This window comes from Panicum virgatum, chromosome 4K, assembly GCF_016808335.1.
Source record: "Panicum virgatum strain AP13 chromosome 4K, P.virgatum_v5, whole genome shotgun sequence".
Lineage (NCBI taxonomy): Eukaryota > Viridiplantae > Streptophyta > Magnoliopsida > Poales > Poaceae > Panicum > Panicum virgatum.
Window position 1 is genome coordinate 46,964,893 of NC_053139.1, and position 25,887 is coordinate 46,990,779.

General features: G+C 49.1%; 2 protein-coding genes, 1 long non-coding RNA gene and 1 pseudogene across 13 annotated transcripts; 1 reads left to right on the plus strand and 3 right to left on the minus strand.

The window, feature by feature from the left end:
* Nucleotides 1–283: 283 nt before the first annotated feature.
* On the minus strand, nt 284–3,300 carry LOC120704504. Of its 5 annotated transcripts, none has more exons than XR_005687576.1 (5): nt 2,986–3,300; nt 2,758–2,859; nt 2,578–2,645; nt 2,160–2,508; nt 284–1,271 (listed from the first exon to the last, which is right to left on the minus strand). It is a non-coding gene; the product is annotated as an uncharacterized LOC120704504 (long non-coding RNA). The 5 variants fall into 5 exon arrangements; XR_005687573.1 differs by having other exon boundaries at nt 2,758–2,896; XR_005687574.1 differs by having other exon boundaries at nt 2,758–2,864; nt 2,986–3,299.
* Nucleotides 3,301–5,046: 1,746 nt separating this feature from the next.
* Nucleotides 5,047–6,090, plus strand: LOC120702291 (annotated as a pseudogene).
* A 1,906-nt stretch (nt 6,091–7,996) lies between these two features.
* On the minus strand, nt 7,997–13,416 carry LOC120704500 (leucine-rich repeat receptor-like kinase protein THICK TASSEL DWARF1). 3 transcript variants are annotated; one of them, XR_005687571.1, is made up of 3 exons: nt 10,430–13,416; nt 9,503–9,595; nt 8,295–8,566 (listed from the first exon to the last, which is right to left on the minus strand). XR_005687571.1 is itself a non-coding variant. In XM_039988904.1 (2 exons), exons 1-2 carry the CDS (start codon nt 13,062–13,064, stop codon nt 8,205–8,207), a joined length of 2,997 nt encoding a protein of 998 aa, XP_039844838.1. In that variant the 5' UTR covers nt 13,065–13,410; the 3' UTR covers nt 7,997–8,204. The 3 variants fall into 3 exon arrangements, 2 of the variants coding, with proteins under 2 accessions (XP_039844838.1, XP_039844839.1); XM_039988904.1 differs by lacking the exon at nt 9,503–9,595 and having other exon boundaries at nt 7,997–8,566; nt 10,430–13,410; XM_039988905.1 differs by lacking the exon at nt 8,295–8,566 and having other exon boundaries at nt 8,718–9,595.
* Nucleotides 13,417–20,516: 7,100 nt separating this feature from the next.
* On the minus strand, nt 20,517–23,514 carry LOC120704505 (RNA pseudouridine synthase 2, chloroplastic-like). 5 transcript variants are annotated; one of them, XR_005687578.1, is made up of 7 exons: nt 23,157–23,514; nt 22,391–22,798; nt 22,044–22,239; nt 21,811–21,890; nt 21,509–21,590; nt 21,224–21,399; nt 20,517–21,154 (listed from the first exon to the last, which is right to left on the minus strand). XR_005687578.1 is itself a non-coding variant. In XM_039988911.1 (6 exons), the coding sequence occupies exons 1-6, from the start codon at nt 23,484–23,486 to the stop codon at nt 21,049–21,051; spliced, it is 1,302 nt and encodes a 433-aa protein (XP_039844845.1). In that variant the 5' UTR covers nt 23,487–23,512; the 3' UTR covers nt 20,517–21,048. The 5 variants fall into 5 exon arrangements, 2 of the variants coding, with proteins under 2 accessions (XP_039844845.1, XP_039844846.1); XR_005687579.1 differs by having other exon boundaries at nt 21,512–21,590; nt 23,157–23,513; XR_005687577.1 differs by lacking the exon at nt 21,811–21,890 and having other exon boundaries at nt 20,517–20,905; nt 20,985–21,154; nt 22,040–22,239; nt 23,157–23,512.
* Nucleotides 23,515–25,887: the final 2,373 nt, after the last annotated feature.

Below are 25,887 nucleotides of genomic sequence, written 5' to 3' on the forward strand. Positions count from 1 at the left end.
CGTCCGGAGATCAAGACCAGGGCGGGATCCTTTGCCTCTTCAGAGTTTGTTCATAAAAGCAGAGCATCTAATAAAGATGCACATAAGTTAGCTAGAAGCTGTAGACAAACATGGTTTCTTTCACTGCCTAAAGACATTTGTATTTCTACTAGGTGTATACCCGTGCGTTGCTACGGGTGGCAAGAATAATTTTCATAACAATACACAAAGTATAGAAAATATGGTGTTATTAATGGCATATTGGTTGCACGTAGGATACACCAGCACGTGAGGATACATCACATACAAAGTGCAATGTGATAGCTTTTTATTTAAAAAATACAGTAAACAAAATAGATTCCCCTTGGTGAATTCTCCACAGTGAACTATTACAAGCAAATAACGTTTCAGAGAAGAGTTAAACACGTACACTCAATGCAGGATATGTATAGCGCAGTTGAGGATATAACCTACTCCATATACATACATAATCTTCATCAAATAAAATATTGCTGCAACAGGCCTTCCTGAATTCAGCACTCATAGCGTGTGAATTTCAACGGTCTTAAGGATATCATGGCTTCTGTGAGGTCGCCTCCAAACGTTACATCGTTGAACCCATAAGCTATCATATTGTTGTGGCTATCACTCATGGGCACCACATCAGAATCTCTGCAAGGGATTCAGTCAGAAAGCGGAGAACATTGTACCCCAGCTGCAAAAATTCCCTCAATACGCGGAGCAGTGCTGCTGCCTGGTAATAAGAATCATCACATTATCTTTTGCCATGTAACTAGTAACAAAGTCCACTATGAAAGTACCCTATCAATTTGAATAGTACCTTGCATCTTATCTGGACCTGCGCTCTGAACTCAGAAAAGTACATAGTCACTTACTGAATATAGGTAGCATCCTTAATGTCATTTTCCGAGACAATCTCTTATAACCAGTACTAATACCACGTAGTATCAGTGGGAAAACGTAAAATACACATGCAACAATCGTATTGGCACTATAAGGAGAAAGAATTCACAGAAGCTTATTCACATGAATTTGGTTAAAACTAACCTTGTATGTAACCAAGTTCTGAAATATTGAGAATATTTAAATGGGTTCTTTTTCTTCATAAACATGAACTTGCGATAACTGAAGAAAATGAGGTCTTGGGAAGTTAACCAAGACTTGCAAAAATCTTCTAAGACAAAAACTGGGGGGAGATTAACCAGAACATACTGGAATTTCAAAGACTCGATCATTTTGCCAGCAAGTTAAGTGGCTGCACTCCTTTCCTCCTGTTTATATAGGGAAAAGGAATACCATGGTTAAGCTACTACTATTCAACATAATGGCGTGTTAAGAAGAAATAAAAGTGTTAAAAGGTAGTAAATTAATGGATCTCAAGATAGAGTGGTTAATATATCCACAATTTAGGAATGTTGATTATAGCAAGACAGAATGAGTTCAAACAATTGCATGCTTTCATACTCGTAACACCATCTTTTACAGCTACAGAAAAGATTTACCCAAGATTTTATCTTACATTCAAAAAAGAAAATGCTGGTTTACAGCTACCAATGGGGCTTTTTATATACTAACACAGAACTATAAACATTTCATTTAAGAGCCAGCAAGAAGCTGCTGAGTAAAATTAGGCCGTGTCAGGACAGTGCATGCTAAACTTTCTTTTTTTTTAAATAGTAATAAATTATGCAGCACTGTCTATATTCGGAAACAAATCAGAGTAACTTTCCAAGGCAAGTATTCATCTTTTTGTATATTAGGTTAGTTGTTAAATGGTTTATGGTTATAAAAATAAATTGAGCCTATGATCATAACCATTCTTCTCAATATATAGAAGAAAAATCTAAATAAATATTACTTTCAGAAAATAGAACCCCCACATCACATTCCTATGTTGAATCTCTGGTGTTATGATATGAAGGTTAGTGAGCACACTCTACTTTAATGTAGTAGACAACATCAAAATAAACGGTAAACCCAAACAGGAAAATTGACAGCTAATCCTGGACTTGACATATGTTACTGGGGCCCATAAAAAAATACATATATTACATGGTAACAGGCTTGTAGACAAATAAATGGTACATTAAAACTAAGCTGTTTACTAAGAACTTTCAAGGCAGGTTAGAAAATGTTTGTATATAAGATTCACAACCTACCCGAGCAGCAGCATCTTCCTTTGTGAGGGGGAGGGCGTCGGGCAGAGCCGATGGGGAAGGCGGCGTGCTGTGTGGGAGGCTGGTCGGGTGAGGGTGTGGGAGCGCTCAGATTGCACGGGAGACGATCAGACGCTCCTCGTTACCCCGAGGACGGACGACGAAGGACCATGAGGCGCCGCTCGGACGGGGGATGAAAGACGAAGAAAAACATCACCCTTAGCCTCTTTTTAGTTGTATAGATAAGAGAAGAAATATGGAATTAATTTAGAATAGCAGCAGAGAACAAGTATACCAAAGCTTGTGTGTAGATATATCCGCACATTCAACATGCTGATTTAAAATGTCCATTCTACAAAACAAAACATTACAGTGATTATCCTATATAAAAGATCAATGGTGTTGGCAAAAACACAAGCACCTGGTATGCAGTGGTCAGCGAATGCTTCATTAGGATTGGAGGCGAACGTCTGTACGTCCCCCAAAATCCTAGGGTGGAGTGGTGGTGTCAGTAATTATTGGCATATTGGAAGAAACATCCAACAATCCTGTTCACCCAAATCACACAACGAGTGCTGAGGAGAAGGATTAACGAACTCACCTAAGGCCACGGTCGCTTGCATCTCATGCCAAGCAGCGCCGAGGAGGACGACGTGTGGGGGCGAGGTCATCGAGGTGTGGATGATGCGGAGGCACGCGGCTTCTGTCCTGCAATCCCTCATTCACGAGGGTAGGGGATGCTGCAGCAGCCGATGCAGCAAATCCAGAGAGAGAGAGAGAGACTGAGAGTGAAAGAGAGAGAGAGATAGAGAGAGAGAGAGGATCGTACGGCAGGGAGGCCTAGCAAAGCCCGGCCGATTCGGCAGGACGACGAGCACCAAGTGTGCGACGGCGGGGTGTGAGAGTGATGGAGGGAGCTGGTGACGTCCGGGCGCCGTCGAAGGAGGCCGACGAAGGGAGCAACGACGGCGCAGCGCTGGCGGCGCGGCGGAGATTTGGGGCAGGGGCGAGGCGCTAGGGCGCGGCCGGGATTCGGCACGGCGGTGATTTGGGGCCGGGTTTTGGGGGAGCGACGCGGTTGAATGGGGATAGGGATTGGGCGAGGGACGCGGTTGACGGGCGACGCACAAAGACGAAGGGGGAGTGGGCGACGTACAAAGGGTGGGATGACGGAAAAAAAAAATGACCAACTATATCCAACAACGTGACCCAAACCCAAATTTGAGTTCTAAATAATAGTTTGGGTATCAAAATTGCTCTCCAACAGAGCACCCAAACAAACTGCCCATTAGGCGTCGTGGGTGGAAGGAGAGGCAATTATGTGTCTCTCTCTCCTCGACCCAAATTGAAGCCACGCGGGAGGCAGGCCTGCGGCGCGGAGCCACTGCCACGGCCAGGTGGGCCCGCGGCGGGGCTCGGCCGACGATGGCGAGGCGGGGAGCTGCGGGGAGCCGCCGGCGCATCGGGGAGCCGCCAGCGCAGGCCGGAGCGGCGGTGAGGCGAGCCGAGGCGGGGGCACGGCCGACGACACCGAGGCGGGGAGCGGCGGCGAGACGGGGCGTGGTCGACGACGGCGGCGAGGCAAGGAGCCGCCGGCGCAGCGGGGAGCGGGGCGAGGCAGGTCCGTCGCGTCCTCTCCCTCCCACAACGCAATTCGACGGAGGGCCCGTAGGAGGCGTCCAGGTGGGGCCGGCGAGGAAGGGAGCGGCGGGTCTGCGGCGCGATGGGGCGGCGTCCGCGCGCGTGCGGAGCACGGCGAGCTCCTTTGACGAAGGTGAGGTAGTCGCGGCTGGTCTCATCCCACGACGCAGCGTCGGAGGCCGTATCCGCGGCGCTGGAGATCTCCCTCAACCAGCCAGCCTGAGTCGAAGTTGCTGGTGCCGGCGCTGCCATCGATGGAGCCCTTGCGCAGCTACTTGGAGCGGAGGCGCTTGACAAGTATCTCGAGGTCGTCGAGGAGCGGCGGCCGTGGCGCGGGAGCTGGCGGACGGCGCGGCAGCCCCCGCGACGCCGATGGGCTTGGCGTGGTTGTCGAGCCCCTGGGAGTGGGGCACGGCGAGGAGCAACTGACGTGGTGTGTCCGGGGCGGGGAGCTGCCGGCGCGGCGAGGACCGGTGCGGCAAGCGGCGAGGAGACCCTTTTTGCTGTTGGAGAATGAAAGTTTTGAGTACCTGACCTTTTTCCTGTGCGCCACCCAGCGAATGGGTCTCCTCTTTGGGTTTGGGCTGTTGGAGACAGTATTAGTCTCTTTTTAGTAGTAGAGATATCCATAAACAATTAATAAAAGGTGGTACATTCCAAAAAAAAGAGTTAATTCCCTGTGTGCCATCGCAAAATTAGACTCATCCCTTACGTGCCATTGAAAATATAGTCATCCCTCCAATGCCATTGTTTCTAATTTTCCATTCCCTCTGTGCCATTCCGTTAGCTTCAGCCGTTAGTTGTGCCTGACGCTGCTGTGGGCCCACGCATCAGTGGGGCGATGCCCTGTTCTCTACCCAATCCGGCCGCCTCCTTGCTTGTGCGTCACCATGGCCGGCCGTGCAAAGCCGTCGGGGACGAGCTGACGCGTGCAAGGCCAGGCGCCCAGGCAGCCATGGCATCCGAGCTAGCTGGCCTCGCCGTGGTCTCGGCCGCCGGCCTGCGCAGCACCCCCGCAGGCCGCCGCCCCGAGCGCCCCGCCGTGCTTGCGCTGGCTCTACGGCTTCAAGCTCCTCCTCCTCGCCGCCGGCCACGGGCCGCTCCTCCTCGCCGCGGCCGGCCACGGGCCACTCCTCCTCCTCGCCGCCAGCCACGAGCCCCTCCTCGCCGCCACCGGCCACGGGCCGCTCCTCCTCGCCGTCGCCGGCCACGGGCCGCTCCTCCTCCTCGCCGCCGGCCACGACCTCCGCGTGCTGCTCCTGCATGCCACCGGCTGGCATGCGCCGAGCTCGTCGTGTCGCTGGACGCCGCGGCGGCCGCCGTCGCGCGGCTCGGCCTGCGGTGCGGCCTCGACTTCGGGGGGGGGTGTACGCGTGCCTCAAGTCCGGCGCGCACGACGCGCGGCTGGACCTGCTCGTGGCCAAGGGGCTCAGGGTGAAGGCCAAGAAGATGGAGCGCCTCGTCGCGGCCACGGCCAAGCTCTGCTCCGAAATGGAGGCGCTCGACGAGCTGGAGTCCACCGAGCGGAAGATGAACGTCCGGGGATGGAACCGCCTCAGCGGGCCGATCCCGCAGAACCCACAGGCGGCGGCGGCGGCAGCGGCGCAGCAGCAGCAGGCCAGGGACCCGCCCGGCGCGGAGTTGCTCCGGCAGGAGCTCAAGATGCAGCGGCTCAAGGTGAAGCGCCCTGTGGAACCAGAGCTACGAGAAGGCCATCGGCCTCATGGCGTGCGCCGCCTGCGCGGTGTTCGTCCGAATCTGCGCCATCTTCGGGCCGTTCGTGGCCGGCCTCCCGCCGCCGCTGCCGGCGGCCACCACGGACAGCGTCCAGACCCGGCTGTCGAAGCTGCTGCACCCGCGGTCGGGGAAGGCGAGGGCGTCGTCCGGCCAGAAAGCCCCCACCGACTGGCGCAAGCTCCTGGACGCGCCGCACGGCACCGTCGGCGGCGCGGGGCTGGACCAGCAGTACGCGAGCGTAATAGTGTCCGCGGAGGAGCTGCTGCGGATGGAGGCCGAGGGGCGGCAGGAGGAGGCCGGCGCGGAGCGCGCGGAGATGTACGAGATGCTCCCGGCGAAGCTCCGGGCGGCGGTGCGGTCGAAGCTGCGGGAGTGGTGGCGCGACCCGGGCCCGCTGGACGAGGGCCTAGCGCAGGGGTGGAAGGAGGCGGGAGAGCGCATCATGGCGTGGGTGGGCCTGATGCCGCGCGACACGGCGCAGTGGCAGTCGGAGCGGAACAGGTTCGACGGCGCGCCGCGGGTGTACACGCTGCAGACGCTGCGGTGGCACAACTAACGGATGAAGTTGACGGAATGGCATGGAGGGGATGGAAAATTAGAAACAATGGCATTGGATGGATGACTATATTTTCAATGGCACGTAAGGGATGGATCTAATTTTGCGATGGCACACAGGGAATTAACTCCAAAAAAAACTAGTACCCACCGCTGCTGGTGGTATGCTGCCATGGAGCAGGGACTCTCATCTTTTGCTAGGGTGCAATTTGATGATCCTTAGAGCGGAAAAAATTTCGTACATCCTATATACAAACTGGATCATATGCATACCTGCTCTCGCGAAGCGAAATGTGATCTCCTTCCCTCCATGTGCGGTCTCATCTTGCAAGCCATCGCTAGCTTTGCAGAATAAATCAGAGACCTGTTCGGCACCACAAATCAAAGACGAGCTCAAGGGCGACAACAGATTGGAGATCGAGGGAGCTCACCGGCGCCCGACCCCGTGTTGTCGCGGGATCTGTCATCTCCGGATTAATCATGGATCGGAGGAACACCGAAGAGGGCGCGTTCTCTTCAGTTTGTCATGAATGATTTCACATGCTAATTAGTTACACCTTTAAAGGTGCACATGATGTTTCTCTCATGCTTCATAAGTGATTCTTTGTCTTGTGTTTCATTAATCTTCTATTTAGTTAAAATAATCTTCCTCTTATGCCTCGAATCCCGCGGCAACGCACGAGGAATCACCTAAATGTTTGCTTCCAACGGTGATGTTTTTGTTGGGTTTTTTTTATCAGGATGTTTTTGTTGGGTTGGCAACATTGAAACGCGGGTGACCCTAACGCGGGTGACAGGGCGCAAGCTCGCAACGTGTGCCGAGCCCACCACACCCAACACGCAATCTGATGTGGTGGTGGATCTCGCTTCATGGGCCCTTACGGTTAATCAGGCCATGCGTCGAGGCCCATGAACTAACTTTTATGAACATTATGATGGGCCATGACCAATCCCATCGATCCTGTTACGCATCTTCTTCTTGTCTAAAAAAGACATGTTTCTGACAAACGGAGATGGGCAACGCCACACATGAGCGTCTCTGCCAAAGTTTTCTTTTGCCATTAACCTGATATCAGATGAGGAGATCACATAAACACCATCCTTTCTTCTAAGCGATCAAATCAGTAGAGGCATTGACGAATGACGCGCTTTTCTTTTCTTTTTCTTGGGGGTGAAACCCATAAACCAAGATTACCCCCTGCTGAACTCTAGAGTCTGGATCATTCTGTTTTTTTTTTAAAAAAAATAAAAGAGTCTGGATCATGGTGTACAAAGGTGCTACAGTTTTTACTACCTGGTTTGGCTGGGCGACAAATGTCCCAAGCTCGGCGTATGGAGAGATGCAGATTCCCAGCCCATTTCGTCTCCCATGCACAATAACATTCCGATTCCTCTGTTCATCTTCTTTTTAGCGGAAAAACATTCTGATTCCTGGTCCTGCACCTTGCGTCCACCATCAGTCCCAACTTTGCAAACTTTTCCTTAGAAAACTGACTAGTAGAAACAAACATATTGTGCCGCCAAAAAACAGAAGAGAAATGAAACAACTTTTACAAGAAGCCATGCATCTCGAATAATTAAGCAAAAGCAGCGGCAGGGAGGAATATATGCCAGGCCAGTTGCATTGCATGGGCAACGACGCACCGAGATGTAAGAGATGGACAAGGGAGAATAAAGGAAGAGCCCTGGTTGCGAGGTCCCGTCCCGTTCTTTGCTAGCCCGGATTCGATTCCGCAGCCCTGCAGGGACGACGGCCTGGTAACCATCCACTGATGGATTTGTTTTTTGGTATATAAAACTTGATAGATTCGCTCACCTTCGAAATTACGCCTCAAGTTTGTTTGTGGACGTAAAACGAGCAAAAGATAAAGATGAAAACGAATTAAATTGCAAAAAAAACAGAGACAGATAGCATATGTTTGATCATGGAGGAGATATTTCAACTTCAACTTTACTGTATGCACATATCCATTCAGCCATGCCATGCGTTGGCCATCCAACCGCTGGTTTTGGTTGTTTGTTATTCTACAGTCTACAGTCTGCACACACATCCATCACCACCATTCACCAAGCAGCAGCAGCAGCAGGAGGCAAAACCCAAAAGGCGAAAAGCAGTCAGAATGCGTGGAGGAGGTCGGTGGGCTGGGCCGCGGCGGAGGTGGAGAGCATGTGCACGACCTCGCGCATGGTGGGCCGGCCCGTGCTGGCCTCCTCCACGCACGCCATGGCCACCTTGTAGAGGTCCACCAGCAGCGCCACCGGCTCCGGGGCCAGCCGGCGGTCCGCCACCGCCAGCACGGCCGCGGCGGCGTCGGACGGGGCCGGGAGCTCCGCGGCCACCTTGCCGACCCAGTGCACGATGTCCACGCCGTCGCCAAAGCTGCCCACGGGGCGCCGCCCCGTGATCAGCTCCAGCAGCACCACGCCGAAGCTGTACACGTCGCTCTTCTCGTCCACGCGAAGGGTGTACGCGTACTCTGCACAACCCAACACAAAACATGAGTGGTAGGATTATCATCAGATCATTAAACAGGTCAATAGCTGCAGCAGCTGCTGCCGCCGCCTGTTGCTGCTTTGAGTCTGTTCGCTTCATCTTCGTTGCATCCAGCCACCAGCATCAGCCAGCCGAACACAACGTTTGAATTTATTACTGTGCGTGTCCAACACACCAAAGAAAGTTATTACAGCAGTAAGTACTAGGACTGAATCTAGCTGCATAGTGAAGCAGAAGCTGACAGATTTATGAGGTATCTGACAAGTCAAGACAATGGGCAGCAGATCTGCTACAGGCAGGCATGGAGATGGAAATGCAATGGAGAGAAACCATGTCGGATCAATTTGCCTGAAGACCCACGAGGGCTGTGTTTAGTTGCAAAAAAGATGTAAAAAATGTTTACAAAAAACATTGTAGTACTTTTCATTTATATATGATAAATATTGTTCTACCATAGACTAACTAGGCTCAAAAGATTCGTCTCGTAACGTACATCAAAGCTATGCAATTAGTTTTTTTTTATTTACCTACATTTAGTACGTCATGTATGAGTCATTTGTTATATTTAATGTTTCGATGTAATTTCGATGTGATAGAAAATTTGGAAAATTTGGAGGAATTTGGGGAAACTAAACACAGCCAAGGGCAAGGCTATAACAAAACAAAGGAACAGCACAAGCACTGCAGCAGAATGCCCACTCCTCTAATCCAAAGGCAGGGTTTGTCCTATAGTGTCCCCCATTGACCTCTCAGATGACAACAAAGATCTACTTCTAGGGACATGCCGGATCCAAGCTAGAATCCAAAGAAGCATTGGTAGAGCAAGGCACTGATTAAAGTTAATCACCGTCTGTCTATCACCAGTGCTACAGTGTACCACCATGCATTGCACTTGCAAATGTGACTACGAAAAAGTTACCGTTTGATTCTCTGAACCGAGGCACGCTGCTTTTTGTCATCTCTCCAGTTGACTATGCAGCTCGAGGCACACAGAATGCTAGTAGTACAAACACTGTGCAAGCAGTACAGCCAACTACTGATTAGTTCAGTTTTCCAAAACTTTTGGAAACAGAATCTCGGCATTTAGAAGTATTAAATGAAATCTATTTATAAAACTTTTTACACGAATGGGTTCTAAATCGCGAGATGAATCTAACAAGGCTAATTAATTCATCATTAGAGATTATTTACTATAGCACAACGTTGTCCAATCATGACCTAATTAGTCTTAAAAGATTCGTCTCGAAATTACACCTAGGGGGTTATGAAATAGATTTTGTCAGTTATCCACACTTAAGACTTCTAATTAGTGGTCAAACGTTCAAAATTACTGTAGTGCTGGAAATTTTTTGGAACTTTAAGGGGAACTAAACACGGCCTCAGGTGTTAAAAGCAAGAGTTGCAGTTACAGTACTGTCAACAAATACCCACTCTCCTAAAATTTGTTGGCCTTGTTTAGATGCATAAAGTTTTGGGTGTAAAGCACTGTAGCACTTTCATTTGTATTTGAAAATTATTGTCCTGCCATAGATTAACTAGGCTTAAAAGATTCGTCTCGCAAATTATAAACAAACTGTGTAATTAATTATTTTGTTTAGTTACATTTAATACTTCATGCATGAGTTAAAAAATTCGATATGATGGAAAATCTTGTAAAATTTTGGAATTTTGAAGGAACTAAACAAGGCGAATTTTCCATCCACTTATCCACAAAAAGATTGCAAATTCTCGTTAGCTATCAAGCTCCAAACCATTGCATTTTAGTGTTCTGATGATCATGTTTTGATCTCTTGTCAAGCATTGCAGCAGAGCAGCAAGATTCCAGGGAGGGACGGCTGGTTGTTACCTGGCGCGATGTAGCCGTAGGATCCGGCGATGGCCGACATGCACTCGGAGGTGCCGCCGCCGCCGCCGCCCAGGAACTTGGCGAGACCGAAGTCGGCGACGTGCGCCTCGAAACCGGAGTCGAGCAGGATGTTGTTGGACTTGACGTCGCGGTGGATGATCCTGGGCGCGCAGTCGTGGTGGAGGTAGCAGAGCCCGCACGCCGCCTCCGCCGCGACGCGCGCCCTGGCCTCCCACCCGAGGTGGCCGCCCTTGCCGCCGTGCAGCATCTCGCCCAGGGACCCGTTGGGCATGTACTCGTAGAGGAGCAGGTTGGTCTCCCTGTTGGAGACGAACCCCAGCAGCCGCACGATGTTGCGGTGCCGGATGCGCCCCAGCGTCGTCACCTCCGCCGTGAACCCGCGGTCGTGGTCGCCGCAGCCCCGCCCCACGAGCCGCTTGATCGCCAGCTCCGTGCCGCCGGGCGCCACGCCGCGGTACACGATCCCCGCGCCGCCCTTGCCGATGATGTTGTCCTCCCGAAGGCACTCCACCACGTCGTCCGCCGAGAAGTCCAGCTTCTGGAACGCCGTCATCTTCCACGCGCCCGACCGCCGCCGCGCTGACTCGCGCCACGCCTCGCGCCCCTTCCTCGCGCCGAGGAAGGCCGCGATCAGGAGGGCGAGCGCGACGACGAGCCACACCAGCATCCTCTTGGAGGAGCCCCAACGCCGCAGGGAGAGCGGCGCGGCCGGAGGGCAGGCGGCGGCGGCGAACGGCGCGCCGCACAGGCCGGGGTTGCCGGCGAACGAGCTCTCGTTGAACACCAGGAACTGGCCCTGCATCGGCACGGGGCCCGACAGCTGGTTGTAGGAGACGTCCAGCGTGGTGAGGCTCGTCATGTTGGGCATCGCCGGCGGGAGCTCGCCGGACAGCCTGTTCCTGGACACGTTCAGCGTGCACAGGATCCTGAGCGACGTGATGGTGGCCGGTATCTCACCGGTGAGGTCGTTCCGGCTGAGATCGACGGCGCCGAGGGAGGCGCAGCCCGTGAGCTCCTGCGGGATGCCTCCGGTGAGCGCGTTGCCGCTGAAGTTGAGCCGGGTGAGGTTTCTGAGCTTGCCAATCTCCGGCGGCAAGGGTCCAGAGAAGTTATTCGACTCCAGGGACAAGGTCTGCAGCGCTTGGAGGTTGCCGATCGACGGAGGGATGCGGCCGCCTATCCCATTGTTCCCTAGCATCAGCATGGTCATCCTGTCGCCGCCGATCAGGTCCGGGAGCTCGCCGGTGAGCAGGTTGTCGGTGAGCTCCACCATGTCCGCCTGGGGGAGGTCGAAGAGCCCCGCCGGGACGGGGCCCGTGAGGAAGTTCTTGCCGAGGCGGACGCGCTTGAGCGTCTTGCAGTCGCCGAGCGACTCGGGAATGCGGCCGAAGAAGCCGTTCTCCATGAGCACGAGCATCTCCAGCCTCCGCCCTAGGCAGAGGTCCGGCGGGATGGTGCCGGTGAGGTGGTTGCCGGTGACGTCCAGGTTCTTGAGGCGGCCGTTCCTCCCAAGCGAGGCCGGGAGGGGGCCGGTGAGGTTGTTGTCCCAGACCTGCAACACCTCGAGGTGCGGGAAGTCGCCGAGGAACTCCGGTATCTCGCCGCGGAGGTGGTTGCGGAAGAGATTGAGCAGCTTGAGGCTGCCGGCGAGGTTGGCGAAGCTGGGGGGTATCTCGCCGGCGAGCTCGTTGATGGAGAGGTCGAGCGACTGGAGGCTGGCGAGGTCGCCGAGCTGCGGCGGTATCTCCCCGGTGAGCTGGTTGATGGAGAGGAAGAGCGTGTCGAGGTGGGTGAGGCGCGCGAGCTCCGGCGGGACGGGGCCCGCGAGGTTGCAGCTGCTCATGTCGAGGCGGACGAGCGAGCGGAGGTCGCCGAACTCGGGCGGGACGCCGCCGGTGTACTGGTTAAAGTAGCCGATGTACATCTCCCGGAGGCGGGCGAGGCGCGCGAGCTCGGTCGGGACGCGGCCGGAGAGGCCGTTGCCGTTGAGGCCCAGGTACTCGAGCGCGGCGAGGTCGCCGAAGGAGGCCGGGATAGAGCCGTTGAAGTAGTTCCCGCCGAGGTGGAGGTAGCGGAGGCGGGCGTGGGTCGGCCCGAACGGCGGGAGCGGCCCGGAGAGGTTGTTGTTGTACATGTCGATGAGCTCGAGCGCGGGGAAGTAGGGCTCGCCGGCGGAGAGCGGCGGCGGCGGGAACGGGCCGGTGAGGTTGTTGTTGGAGAGGTTGAGGTGGCGGAGCGCGGGCATGGACGCGAGCGCGGGCGGGACGCGACCCGGGAGGGAGCAGGCGGCGAGGGTGAGGTTGGCGAGCGCGTCGAGCAGCGCGAGCTCGGGCGGGAGGGAGCCCCCGTGGAGCGGGAGGGCGGTGATGTTGATGGCGACGACGCGGGACGTGGCGGGGTCGCAGGCGACGCCCGAGAAGGCACAGTGCGCGAGCGGGGCCGCGGCGGGGTCCCAGTCCGCGAGCGCCGCGGAATGGTTGGCGGCGGGGACGAGCGCCGCCTTGAGGCGGGCCAGCGCGTAGGCGTCGTGCTCCGGCGAGGCGGAGGCGGCGGGGGGGAGGAGGAGGAGGAGGGCGAGGAGCGGGAGGAGGGCGGGGTGGAGGAGGGGAGGCATGGTGGCGGCGGCTAGGCTGCGGGTGCGGCGTGGTGGCGGCGAGCGGGACGTGGTGGGGATAAAAGGTGGGAGGCGGTGGTGGAGGAGGGAAAGAGCATATGGAATGGAATCCCCACCGGCGGCCGATCGAGCTCCTCTCGATCTGCCGGCGGGCGTGCTATGGCCTATGGGTATGGGTTGGCCTGGCTACCAAAACCTTCCTTGGCAAAGGCTTGAGCTTGACGACGCCGGGTCAAAGGCATGCCCCGGATGGACGCACGGCAGGCTGACGCGTGCGGTGTCAGAGGCTGCGGCCGCGGGCAGTTATGGTTTTGTGGGCGGACGGGACGGGACGGGGACGGGGACGGGGAAGGATCCGGCGCCGGAGCCGGAGCCGGAAGGGACGTGACGCGCCGCGCATCAATTTCTCGTTAGGTCCCTGTTTGGTTTTCCTATCATACCATAGCCGACAATTCCTCCCGAAAAAAGAATCTCATATGTATGGAGCAATAAACGAAGTTTATTTGCAAAAACTTTTCACGGATGGGTGTAACTTTTCACGACAAATCTAATGATAATAATTAATCGATGATTGACTACAGTAATGCTACAGTACCATCGTCTAATCGTACGGTCAAAGGACTCATTAGGTTCGTCTCGGGAAGTAGCGCAGGTTTGTGGAGTTAGTTTTGTAAATTGACTTTATTTAGTACCTCTAATTATTAGTCAAAATTTTTGTGCTACTTGTGCTACACCCAACCAAACAGGGCCTAGGCTCTGTACACTTCCAAAATTTCTTTATCCAAACTTTACTATTCACCTATCACATCAATTTTTTTACTTTGGAATATTAAATATAAATAAATAAAAAAACTAATTACATAGTTTTGATGTACACGACGAAACGAATCTTTTGAGATTAGTTAGATCATGGTAGGACAATAATTACCACAAATAAATAAAAGTGCTACAGTGTGCCACAGTGTCAATGTGACTTTTTTTTACCATTATTTTACGGATGTAACACACAGAGTTTGCTGCTGCTCGGTGGTATCAGGTTTCGTAGGGTAGGCTGACCCTTGCTCCATCAGACGCACAGCCGGCCAGCTTCGAGCTTCCATGCGCCATTGGCCTTGTTTCTTGTTTGTGCTGTGTTTAGATCCGTAAAATAGTGGTAAAAAAATCATATCGGACACTATAACATAATGTAGTATTTTTCGTTTGTTTGTGATAATTGTCCTACTATGACCTAACTAGTCTCAAAAGATTCGTCTCGTCGTGTACATCAAAACTATGCAATTAGTTTTTTAATTTACCTATATTTAATGCTCCATACATGAGATAAAAGATTTGATTTGATAGGTGAATAGTAAAATTTGGAGAGAGAAATTTTAGAACTAAACACAGCCTTGGTTTTTCTAGCGCACACAAGGAATTTCATATGCATATAGTGCTAAATAAAATTTATTTATAAAATCTTTTTAGAAATAGATATAACTTTTCGCGACGAATCAAATAATAGTAATTAATCAATTATTAGCTACAATAATACTACAGTACCATTCTTTTTTTTTTGAAATATTCTACAGTAACTATTTTCTAATTACGCGATCAAAATCTCATTAGATTCTTCAGAGTTTCTAGTGCAGTATTATAAAATTGATTTTGTAAACTGATTTTATTTAACATCCTAATTAGCTAGCAAAATTTCCTAGCGCTGGCTAGCGCAGCCTGGCGAACAGAGTCTAGAATCTGGTGGGCTCCTGTAGGCTGTAGGTAATCAGGCAGGGCTAGGGATGACAACGGGTACCCGAAACCCGATGGGTTTTTGCTATATTAGGGTGCCGGTATAGACTAAATTTTATACCCGCGGATTTCTTAATGAGATAGACTTCGTACCCGTCGGGTTTGCGGGTGCGGGTTTGTCCTTCAAGTACCCAAACCCGCAAACCCGTGGGTACAATAAACCCGACAACATATAACCTAAAATACTAATGTCACACGGTCTTGTATCAAAATAAGGTCTAATCACATGCTAAGAAAGACTTAGACTCATGTATTTCCATTCCCATCGATGGTTACCTATTCATAGACTCATTTGTCTATAATGCATTGTGTATTTGTTTATGTTTTCTATTAAATTTTGTTGCTTCTTCTATCGGGTACGGGAAACCTGTGGTTAAAAAAACCCGCACGGGTACGGGTACGGGCATGAAATCATATCCGCGACGGGTATGAGTTTTTTAACGGATACGATTTTATTCTGACAGGTGTGGATTTGGGTTAGTGATATCCGACGAATTTGTACCCGTTGCCATACTTAGGCAGGGCCGACCCCGGGGGAAGTTTCAACGGGGCCTTTTGCCGATTTGGCTACTTCGCGATGCCTTTTCTCTGCTGCATCGCGTGGGACAACACAACAGAGCAGAAAGCTGTGGCTTGTGTGCCACCAAGCAAGGACTGTCCTCCTTGCCCCCACTCCCCTGCCTTCTTCATGCCCTGAACCCAGCAAGCTCCTGCACCCTGGCCTCCTGTTCCTGGACCCGGCATCATTGGGTGTGTTTAGATGCCCCCAAACCCCCAATCCAAACTTTTCATCACATCTCCATCGCATCGAAACATTAAATATAGCAAATGACTCATGTATAGAGTACTAAATGTAAGTAAATAAAAAAATTAATTGCATAGTTTTGATGTACGTTGCGAGATGAATCTTTTGAGCTTAGTTAGATCATGGTAGGACAATATTTACCACAAACAAACATAAAGTGATACATTGTGCTACAGTGTCCGATGTAACTTTTTCTCCCACTTTTCCAGAGATCTAAACACTGCCATTGAGTCAAAGAAACGTCCCTCCCTGGCTCCCTGCCTCCCTCCCACCTCAAGAGCGCTGGAGGAAGCAACGCATCAGTCCAAAACCATTTGTTCATCTTTTCGGGAAAAAAACATTTTTCAGCTATTTTCTGACCGAAAGAAGAACGTATCACTGCAGAATCACCATCCGAGGGACTGAACTTTACTCCTCTCTTTTAACACCGGTTAGATGAACTAAATAAGAGCTAATTGCAAAACTGATTGCAGAGGTCACGGCTAATTATTGAGACGAACCTATGGATGTTAATTAGACTCTAATTAGCACATGTTTGCTGTAGGATAACATTTTCAAATCATGATCTAATTACACTTAATGAATTCATCTCGTGAATTAATCTTCACTTATGTATTTAATTTTATATTTAGTCTAGAGAGATGCTGAATCCATTGCCCACTGCTTGCTGGTTCCATGTTTGTCCATCCATATCTGCCTAGATAACCGTGCCCGTCCCGGCCCGGATAGACGAAAGTAAAGGTAGAAAAAAGTTTTCTTTTCCGATCTTCCTGCAGGCTATGGCCATGGCCCATGGCACTGCTGCCGTGCTGCCGTGCTGCGTACCCGCCATGTGTGCTACGGCCGCGGCAAGGCTCTACTCGTCGGTTGTGTTTAGAACATTTCAGTACATTGGTGTACTTTTCGTTTATTTGTGGTAAATATTATTCTACAATGACCTAATTAGGCTCAAAAGATTCGTCTCGCAACGTACATCAAAACTATGCAATTAATTTTTTTATTTACCTACATTTAATACTTCATGCATGAATCATTTACTATATTTAATGTTTCTATGTGGTGGAGATGTGATGGAAAATTTAGATTTTGAGGGGTTTTGGGCATCTAAACACACCCCTCCCCGCTGGTCCGACACCTTCCCTAGGTAGGGCATGAGATAGACGGCAGACATGGCCATGGCCTGCCTTGACCTGAGCCAGCAGGCTGCTATGGCCTATGGCCCATGGCCTAGCTGCTCCATCGACTGCTCTGCTCGGTCGTCGCGTAAAGCCAAAGCAAAGCAGAGCAGAGCGAGGCCGAGGCCGGGGCGTCGCTTTGGCACGGGTTGACCTGCCACCATGCAGTGGAGGACCCAGAGTCCAGCCTCTTCACCTGGCTGTAACACTGCTGACAAAAAAAAACCCAAATTGATGTTGCAGATGTCGGTATATTTTCTTATAACTTGATTAAATTTGGATAAATTTAACTTTAATTAAAATTAAAAAATTTAAAAGTAGAAGTAGTACCAGCTTCACAGTTACGTTAGGTCTAATCATGGTAATGAGTTCCTCGCAAAAAAAAATCATGGTAATGTGCACCTTCACACAAGAAATGCTACTCACCTAGATACTCTACTTTTTTTTAAAAAAAAAAAACTCATCCAGAACATTCCTCTCCCACTGCTTCCTGCTCTCCATTGCCACCACTCTCCTTTCTTTGTACTCCAATTAGCAACCAGTTACTATTCTTTCAGTAGCATCTAAATGCATTTTTTCTCTGATAAAACCATCTAAGCGCATGTCTCGATGGCGCGCACGATCGATTAACTGGCCATCATCGATGGACAAAAAGGCTATGCTCATTGCATTGCTATCCATGTGCCGCTGCCTGCAGGGGCAAGCTCAAGCATCTTTTCTGCAGCAAATAAAAGCTAGGTTCGCCACTTTTGTTGCCCTCAAGTCTCTGGGATCAGCCAGCAACAGACAAGTCAATCACTAAACAAATGCAGTTCTGGTAGAATCGAATCACACTAATGACTCCAAAGCCTGCTTAACAATCGCAATAAAATGGTGTCCATCCATCGCATTAGCAGATTAGCAGGGGAAAGGGGATGGGATGGGAGAAATTGGCCGACCGGCCGATCGATTCGGCGCGGGCCATGGGTGAGAGACTGAGAGAGAATAGATGCATCAGCAATTCAGCATGCAGCTGAAACTCAGCGAAGTGATGAGTGAGCACACACTTGCCTGGCCTGGCCACCACTTTCACTTTGTTAGGCTGCCCCTGACCCTGAATGCTCTTTCAAAAGAAAGAAGAAGAAAAAACAGTATCTGCCCCTGAATCCATTGTGGGAGCTCAGCTCAGGTCTCAGAGTGCGTTTGTGCAGTGCCGCGAACATGTTCCAAAGCAAGCGGAGGACCGAATCATATGGTCATGGAGAGTGGGTAAAACAAGTAGCAAGTGTGGTCGTCTCATTATCATCTCAGTTTCTTTTCAAATCATCTGGAAACCATTTGAACTCTTTTTTTGAGGGGTTGGAAATCATTTTAACTAGAGCGAAAGCAAACTCCATTCTAGAATATTTCACGGCCCATTATTCTCTAGAAAAGGGCCATTCGTCTCCGGTAGATAGCCCATGAAGTAATTGTTGGCCTGTTAACAGCACTCGGCCCAAATAACTGGAAGGCCCATCCACCTTGCTCACTCTCCACTCTCCACTCTCCACGTCCGCACAACGCAGCTGCCTCCTGGGTCCTGGCTGGCTGGCTCGACTCATCATCCCCGTTCCCCAAACCCTCCCCACCGCCGGCCGCCAGCAACTCCCGGCTCCCGCCGAGACGCCGGCCGCCGGTGCCTGCTCGGACCGTGCCTCCGTCGCGGACCCTCCGGTGGCTTGCCCCTGCGTCGATCCCCTCCTGCAACGCCCTGCAGCCAGCTCCTACGGTTTGTAACTCCTGCTCCCAACAGGCCAAGACTACTCCTTCGCGCAGTCCGGTGCAGGTTGAGATTCTGCATTAGTAAGCGATTAGGATGGTGTGATTTTTGCTTGGATTTTGGGTAGATGGAGGCAAAATTTTCCGAAAGATGCCTTTCCTGCAAGGGAAAGTTTGGCAGCTGTGAGAAGCTTGGCTAATTGCAATGTACTCCCTCCGATCCAAATTATAACACATTCCAACAATATTGGAGAGTCAAAGTTTTTTTATTTGACTAAATTTATATAATAGAATAATGATATTTATTATATAAACTAAGTACCGTTAGATTCTTTATTAGTTATATTTTCATAGTACATCAATTTGATATCATAAATTTTTATATTTCTCTCTATAATTTTGGTAAAACTTGAGATTTCTTTGACTCTCCAAGATTCTTGGAATATCTTATAATTTGGAACGGAGGGAGTAAGTTGTAAGTAGTATCCGTCCTTCGTCTGCTGGATGATCCCATGTGGTCGGTGATAGGAATTCGGAATCAGACTTTAGATGAACATGGCATCAAGCTAAATAGCTGGGATTGTGCTGAGGTTTGCGTTTCAGTACAATTTTTCAAACGGCAGTAAGGAGATTTAGCTGTAGCTGCGAAGATGAGAGATTTGCCGTGTTTTAAGCAACTCATGGATGTAATAGTTTATTTCTTTTGCATCAGTAGTGTTCAGTTATCAGTAAGGGGATCATATATACTTATTGTGTTTCATCTACTCATAGCACCTGGAGAAGTCTCCAAGCACTACTGTTCAGCCTCCATGATTTCATTTCACCTCCTAGTGTAAAGTTCTCGCTAACTCGTTAATATTTCTACTTCATGTGGCGTAACTTTTGCCTACCCCAACTTGCTTGGGAAAAAAGGCTATGTTGTTGTTGTTGTTGTTGTTGTTGTTGTTGCATGTGGTGTAACTTTTGCTCCTCCTGCTTGATATGATCACTCATGTCATTTACCGATCATTGGCTTTGATCCACCATAGCTAACATTGTTTTTGCTGTCCAACTTTTGCCTGCAGAACTGTAGTGATGGAAGGCCAAGCAAATGCTAGTCTTGGTCCAAGGGTGAAGGCTAACCTAGTTCTTGGAGCAGAATCATTTGCTATCAGCTCCGAGTCAGGTATCCTGTCCGAGCAGCTGGCTACGATGAAGGAGAAGGGCATGGTGATTCTCAAGGAATACATCACCAAGCACAATGCTCCAAACGATGTCCCTGATGAATCCATTGAGGGTGAATCTGATGACGAGGGTGAAGCACTTGTCAAGAACCCCCCAAAGAAATCTAAGAAGCAGAAGTGACCATCCTGAGTTCATCTGATTCATTGCTAGGCACAGCTCCTGTATCTTTCGCTACACTTTTGACAGAGAAAGACCAGATCACTGTTTGGCACATCTTGCTTTTATAAGATTGGATAGTTGTCAGGCACAACCTGCAGTTGTAAAAGCTTGGTGCTCGTGTCATGCAACTCAGCAGCAGTCTCTCTGCAGCTGGACTGCCGAATATGTTGTGCCTGCTGTTGCACTGCTTAAGACAGAAATATCAGACTATTGTTAGACACATCCTGCTGGGCCGCTGGGGTTACAATTGCTGCTTATACAAGTGCAGATGGTGTTGCTCATGTACATTATTTTTGTATACCTAGACACTGCAAATTATTCTTCCATTTGTTCATTTGCTTGATGCGTGGCAACTTATGCACTAGAAACTGTGATCAAATTTGAGATGTTTTCGCTATCCATGCCGAGTTTCAGTAGTCTTCTTGTACAATTTCAGAAGTTCCAGTATGATTGCATCATAAAACATTTTCTAAACAGACCTATGAAACATCTATTTTGGACAGGCAGACCTGTAGCCACATCAGTGAGGCAAGTATGCCAACAAGCACAGGGTTGGAAGGAGAAAAATTCAATCCACTCCGCAAATCTGTAACTATTTTCTTTGTACAATTTTCATAATGGAAATCAATCAAGGTGAGCAACGGGTAGCTACAGATTACACAGGATCGCACAGCTAAATGTTTCAGAAGTTATATAATCCTTGGCTGCCACCATCCACCACAGCAAAAAAAAAAAAGAAAATTAAATAAACAATACATACCACCATCCGCCACAGCAAAAAAATAAATAAATTAAATAAACAATACATATAGAGAGCTAAAACCCTATTTCTAGGTCTTCAAAAAAAAGAAACGTTCAAGATTTCCATGCTTTTGTTGAACATCCCCAGAGTTTCTTTCATCGCCCCCATGGAGGAGTTCAAAAGCTTGTTGACTTCTGCTTCTGCAGTTTAACCGCTGAATCAGTCAGTGACAGCCTGTCAGCCTCACCACAGACACAGATCTGATAAAGCAGACCTTAGACAGGACATATTACAGGCTAAACATTGCTCCCAGCTCGCGTTGGGACAGAGTTGTCATCGCACAACACCATCACCATTTTAGTCACCAGATGTTACACGTCGCAATTCACCAAGTACCTCAGTAAAATCATCAGGTGGGGGGCATGAGAATTCAAGGATCTTTCCTGAATGTGGATGCTTGAATCTGGGGAAACAACAACAATCATATTCCGAACTGTGGAAAAACACAAGATACATATTGTAGAATACCTACCCAAGCAATGCAGCATGAAGGCATGGCCTGTCTACTTTAGATATCAGATCCGAAAGCGCACTGTGATATTTTGAAGGGGTTCTTGGTCTCAAAAGTGACAGTGCCATGCTTTTGGTACCGCCATACGTTTCATCACCAAGAAGTGGGATCCCTAGATACTTCGCATGCGCACGGATCTGATAATTGACAGGTGCAAGATCAGCAATGAAAATAAGTGAAACACTCATGTTTAAGAGAGTATTTATCAAGCTATTCCATACAATCCAAATGATATACACATACTATTACCTGGTGAGTGCGCCCTGTCTCCAGTCTCCACTCTACTAGTGCGGATCCACCACCAGCAAAGACCTCTCTTACTTTGTACCTGTAGGATTTTTTGACATTCCCAAGTGATCCAAATTACATATGAAGCCATGAAGCTTAAATCAGGTTTTAAATTGTGGAAAATAATTTGCATTTGTGGGTCTTTTGCTTAACTTATTAATTTTGTAAATAAATTTTTTATTTTTTATTAACTATCACACAGCCATGAAAACCTACCAGTGCAAACATAAATTCATTTGTTATGATTGGATTCAACTAACCTGACTATTTTGACCTGGGCACTTCCAGGTCATAATTAAGAAGTTGAAACAGTCTGGATGCAGTGAATTTTGTGCATAACCTAACAGGGAAAAAGGCAAATAACTTTATGCTACAAAAGCATCATTATACCAGATGGAGGTTTATTTCTATTCAAGTGAAATAACATTGGGGAGGCAAAATCATATATGGAACCAAAAGAAAAGGGCATAAGTAACACGCATGAATCACCTACTAGCAGCATTGCGTGCATATCTGTGGCCTGATCCAGCAATAGCAACCATACGAATCCTATTGTTAGGATCACGTGCAATAGATGCTTCAATCCTGCCAGAATTTGGATGAGGTACGCCACAAGTAAGACTGATGTACACCCTACGAATTGTGTGCAGCTTGAACTGTTCGGCCAATTGAGCATGAGAATGCTCATCCTGTCCAAAAAAGGGAGAGTTCAGTATCAGTTTCAAAATAGTAATTTAACATAGTAACATGCAGAAATTACGGGCATGTGCAAGCTCTACCAAACCTTTTCAAGTATCAGTTTTTTTAAACAGTTTGGTATCAGGATTGATGATTCGATACCTTAGCAACAACAAGAAGTCCACTTGTCCCCTTATCAAGCCTGTGCACAATGCCAGGGCGCACAAGAGCATCCCGCACTTCCGAACTAACAACTTCCGTAGTAAATTGATCAACATCAAATACATCAACATCGTCATCTGAAGAATCTGGGTAATCATCACCAGTTGAATTGCGCGCTAAACATGTAAACGTGGAAATCCTGCAGTGGTGAAGTATAGCATTGACCAAGGTGCCATTTGCATTTCCTGGCGCAGGGTGAACAACCATATGAGCTGGTTTGTTCACAACAAGAACATGGTCATCTTCGTAAACAATGTCTAGCGGGATGTCCTCCGCCTCTGCCCTCAGTGGCTGTAGCTCCGACACCGTGCAACTGACCAGATCCCCACCCTTCACCATATGTGAAACCTACTATGCACAAAGAAAAGCATGGCAAACTGACAGATAAAGACCCGAAACAAAGTAACATGTACTGATTGCGATTATTAACTGTGTTGCTTATGTGCTCGTACTACTACCAAGATGCTAATACAATTACTGCTGCATGGAATCATATGACTTGTGAGTTATTCATTTCGGTATGCCAATCACTCCAATAAGAATTAGGAAAAGTTATGCTTTTCCTCGGGAAAAAATAGAGAGAAGTTCTACTTTAAGCTACAAAGCTACCATTTTTAAGCAGCGCTATTTCACTGTTGTACTAGCACAACGAACAAATTTTTGCAGGAATTAAGCACAACGGTTAGAGAGAGGAGAAGCATGCCACCTTGGAGACCGGGCGGCCATTGACGGCGACGAGTCCCGCGCGGATGCTGGCCTGCACGCGCGCACGGCTCACGCCCCCGCCGCCCAACCGCGCCGATATCCAGGCGTCGATCCGCGAGCGCCCCTCCCCGGCGGGCACGGCCTCCTCCAGGCGGGTCCCGCCGAGGCGTCCACCCCGGCTCTCCGGCTCCGCCGCCTCGGCTCTCGCGTTGGAGGCGACGCGTCTCGCGTAGAAGGGTCGGGGTCTGTAGCTACGGAAGGCGTGGCGGTGTAGGAGGGCCGAGAAGGTGGCGGCGACCGCCGGCGGGGGCGGCGCCGGCGCAGCTGCCATTGGGCTGGCGAGGGGGTGGAAGAGGGAGGGGATAACGCTTGGGTAGATGGGCCTATAAATTGGGCTGAGACTGTTCACAAATGGGCCAAAATTACATGGACTTGTGAATCTCTGTATTTCCTGGACTGAACAACTCAAGATACCCTCGAAAGAAAAAGATCAGATCATACTCCATCAGTATTTCCTGGACTAAACCTGGTTGCTGCAAATCTGATGAGCTTTCAATTAATTGCTCTTTGCCAACTATGACCGTGTGAAATCTCATGTCTGTGAGTCTGTCGGCGGATGGCTCCGAGCACTCGTTTGTTTACGAAATAGTTTGGGCCCATTTCACACCTGCTTAATTCTCGAACGGAGACGGAGTTGAATGGAAACTGTTGAATACTAAACGCATGGCATGCGTCGTGGAACCGATGGCGATCATATCATCACGCATGCAGCAGCCCCGGCGTCACGAATCAATGCGGTGGGCCCCGGCGTCACGACCACGGCCCATCACCATTAACTCTGTTGCCGCACTTGGGAAATTTTGAATTTGGCACTGTGGCTGTGGCCCATGAGAGTCGAAAACGCAAGTCAAATTAACCCTTTTGATTATTAAGGTCAGTTTCAACGGACTTTTATGAAAAAAATTATATTATTAAATTCTATATCGCATGATCACTTTTGCTGGCACGACGAGAATAGAAAAGAGAGAGTTTCATCCCATAAAATTCAATCGGTACAGTTATCTGATTTTCAATTTTGGTAGTCGTGCCATGAAAATATGCATTAAGACCGGCATAATAATCAACTTTCATAAAAAAATTGAGCTGGAAAGGGTATTTGTTTTAGAGATCATCTCCCGTCCAGGTGAAACAAAAGGTTGCACGTGACATTATTTCTCGTCTTGATCTTTTGCACGAGCATGCAGATACCCTGTGACTTCCTTTTCCTACGTGAACAACTCGCTGACGCGTCCCTGGTAGTACACGCGACACTGCTTTATTTCGGTTCACGGGTGGATGGGCTGCTCTAGTCATGCAGGCTTCCTTCCTTCTCATTGATCCAACAAAAGAGAAGCATTTATTCGCAAAGTCAAGTAGGGTTAGTTATCAAAGGACAGACAGACATGTGTTAATTAATTGGGTGATTTGATTACGTTTCTTTTTCAATGCCGCAAAAAATCCCTCAGATATCTAGAGGAGCGAATGAATAAAGTAGCTAGCTTTGTAGAGATGATAGAGTAACTAGCTAGCTGATGATGGAGCAAGCTAAGAGATCTAGAGGAGTAACCACTTGTAGCAGAACAGCACAAATTCAATCGGCTTAAGTGCGCTAATTATTCTTTTAATGGTTAATTAAGTTACCAAACACTTAAAATGGTGTAATTCGGTCGTCTGTCGGGTTAAGAATCGAAAAACACTGGAAGTCTCGCACGAAGACGAGCACAGATGAATACAAGCGGACCAAAAGTTCTCAAAGTTAATTTACAAAACAGAGCTTTACAAAATAAGTTTTAAACAAATTATCAGAATTCAACATGCAGCGGAATTTAAATAAAAATTTAGTTTAAAACAACGATAACTACGAAGACGTGAGGACATCACATCGAGCCCACTGATGTGAATCCTGGTTAGCTCCAACTAGCAACAGTTACCTGAAAACAGGGTGACAACAAACCCAGAGTATACTCATACTCAGCAAGTCTTGCCCGACTATGGTATATACATAGCCGACTCCTAAACATGCAAGGCATCTGGCTCTGGAGTTTATTTGCTGGAAAGCTACTAAAAATTGGTAACTTACTTTCAATATTTTAGCTCAATTTAAATTTATTAAGTACCAACTAGATTTGTCTGAACATCTAGAGCATGCATGGTTGATCACATTATCTTTTCAGAAAACCACAGACATCTCATATGCTCACCTTTCTATTCTCATCTCAAACCTTTACTATGATGTAACAAAGTGACCAAGGTTCTCTTAACCGAGAGAGACGGCGAATCGATCCGATTTAACCTTGCAAGGTGGACCTAACTCACACGACACATGCAGCCACGCCGGACCACATATGTCAACTGTTCCCATCATTACCCCGACGTCTGAACCACTCCTGCCAAAATCCGGGTGAATGGGTCCCTCACAGCGAACTCCCAGAGAACCCGAAGGTGACATACAATCCATCATCTGCCATCATACCACTCCCAGAGTATCAGGTCGCAGTTCAAAGTATCGTTGCAAATCATGTAATTAGCTTACCGGTTTCGACTATCTCCTACTTCCGGCATGTGGTTAGTACTGTTCAAACTCGGTCAACACTGCCAACAACGGTACGGTCCTCAATCGACATAGGCGGAGGCTTACTTTCCATCCATTCCATATCCATAACCAAAATCATCTCCGTCCGGTCTCCATTTCT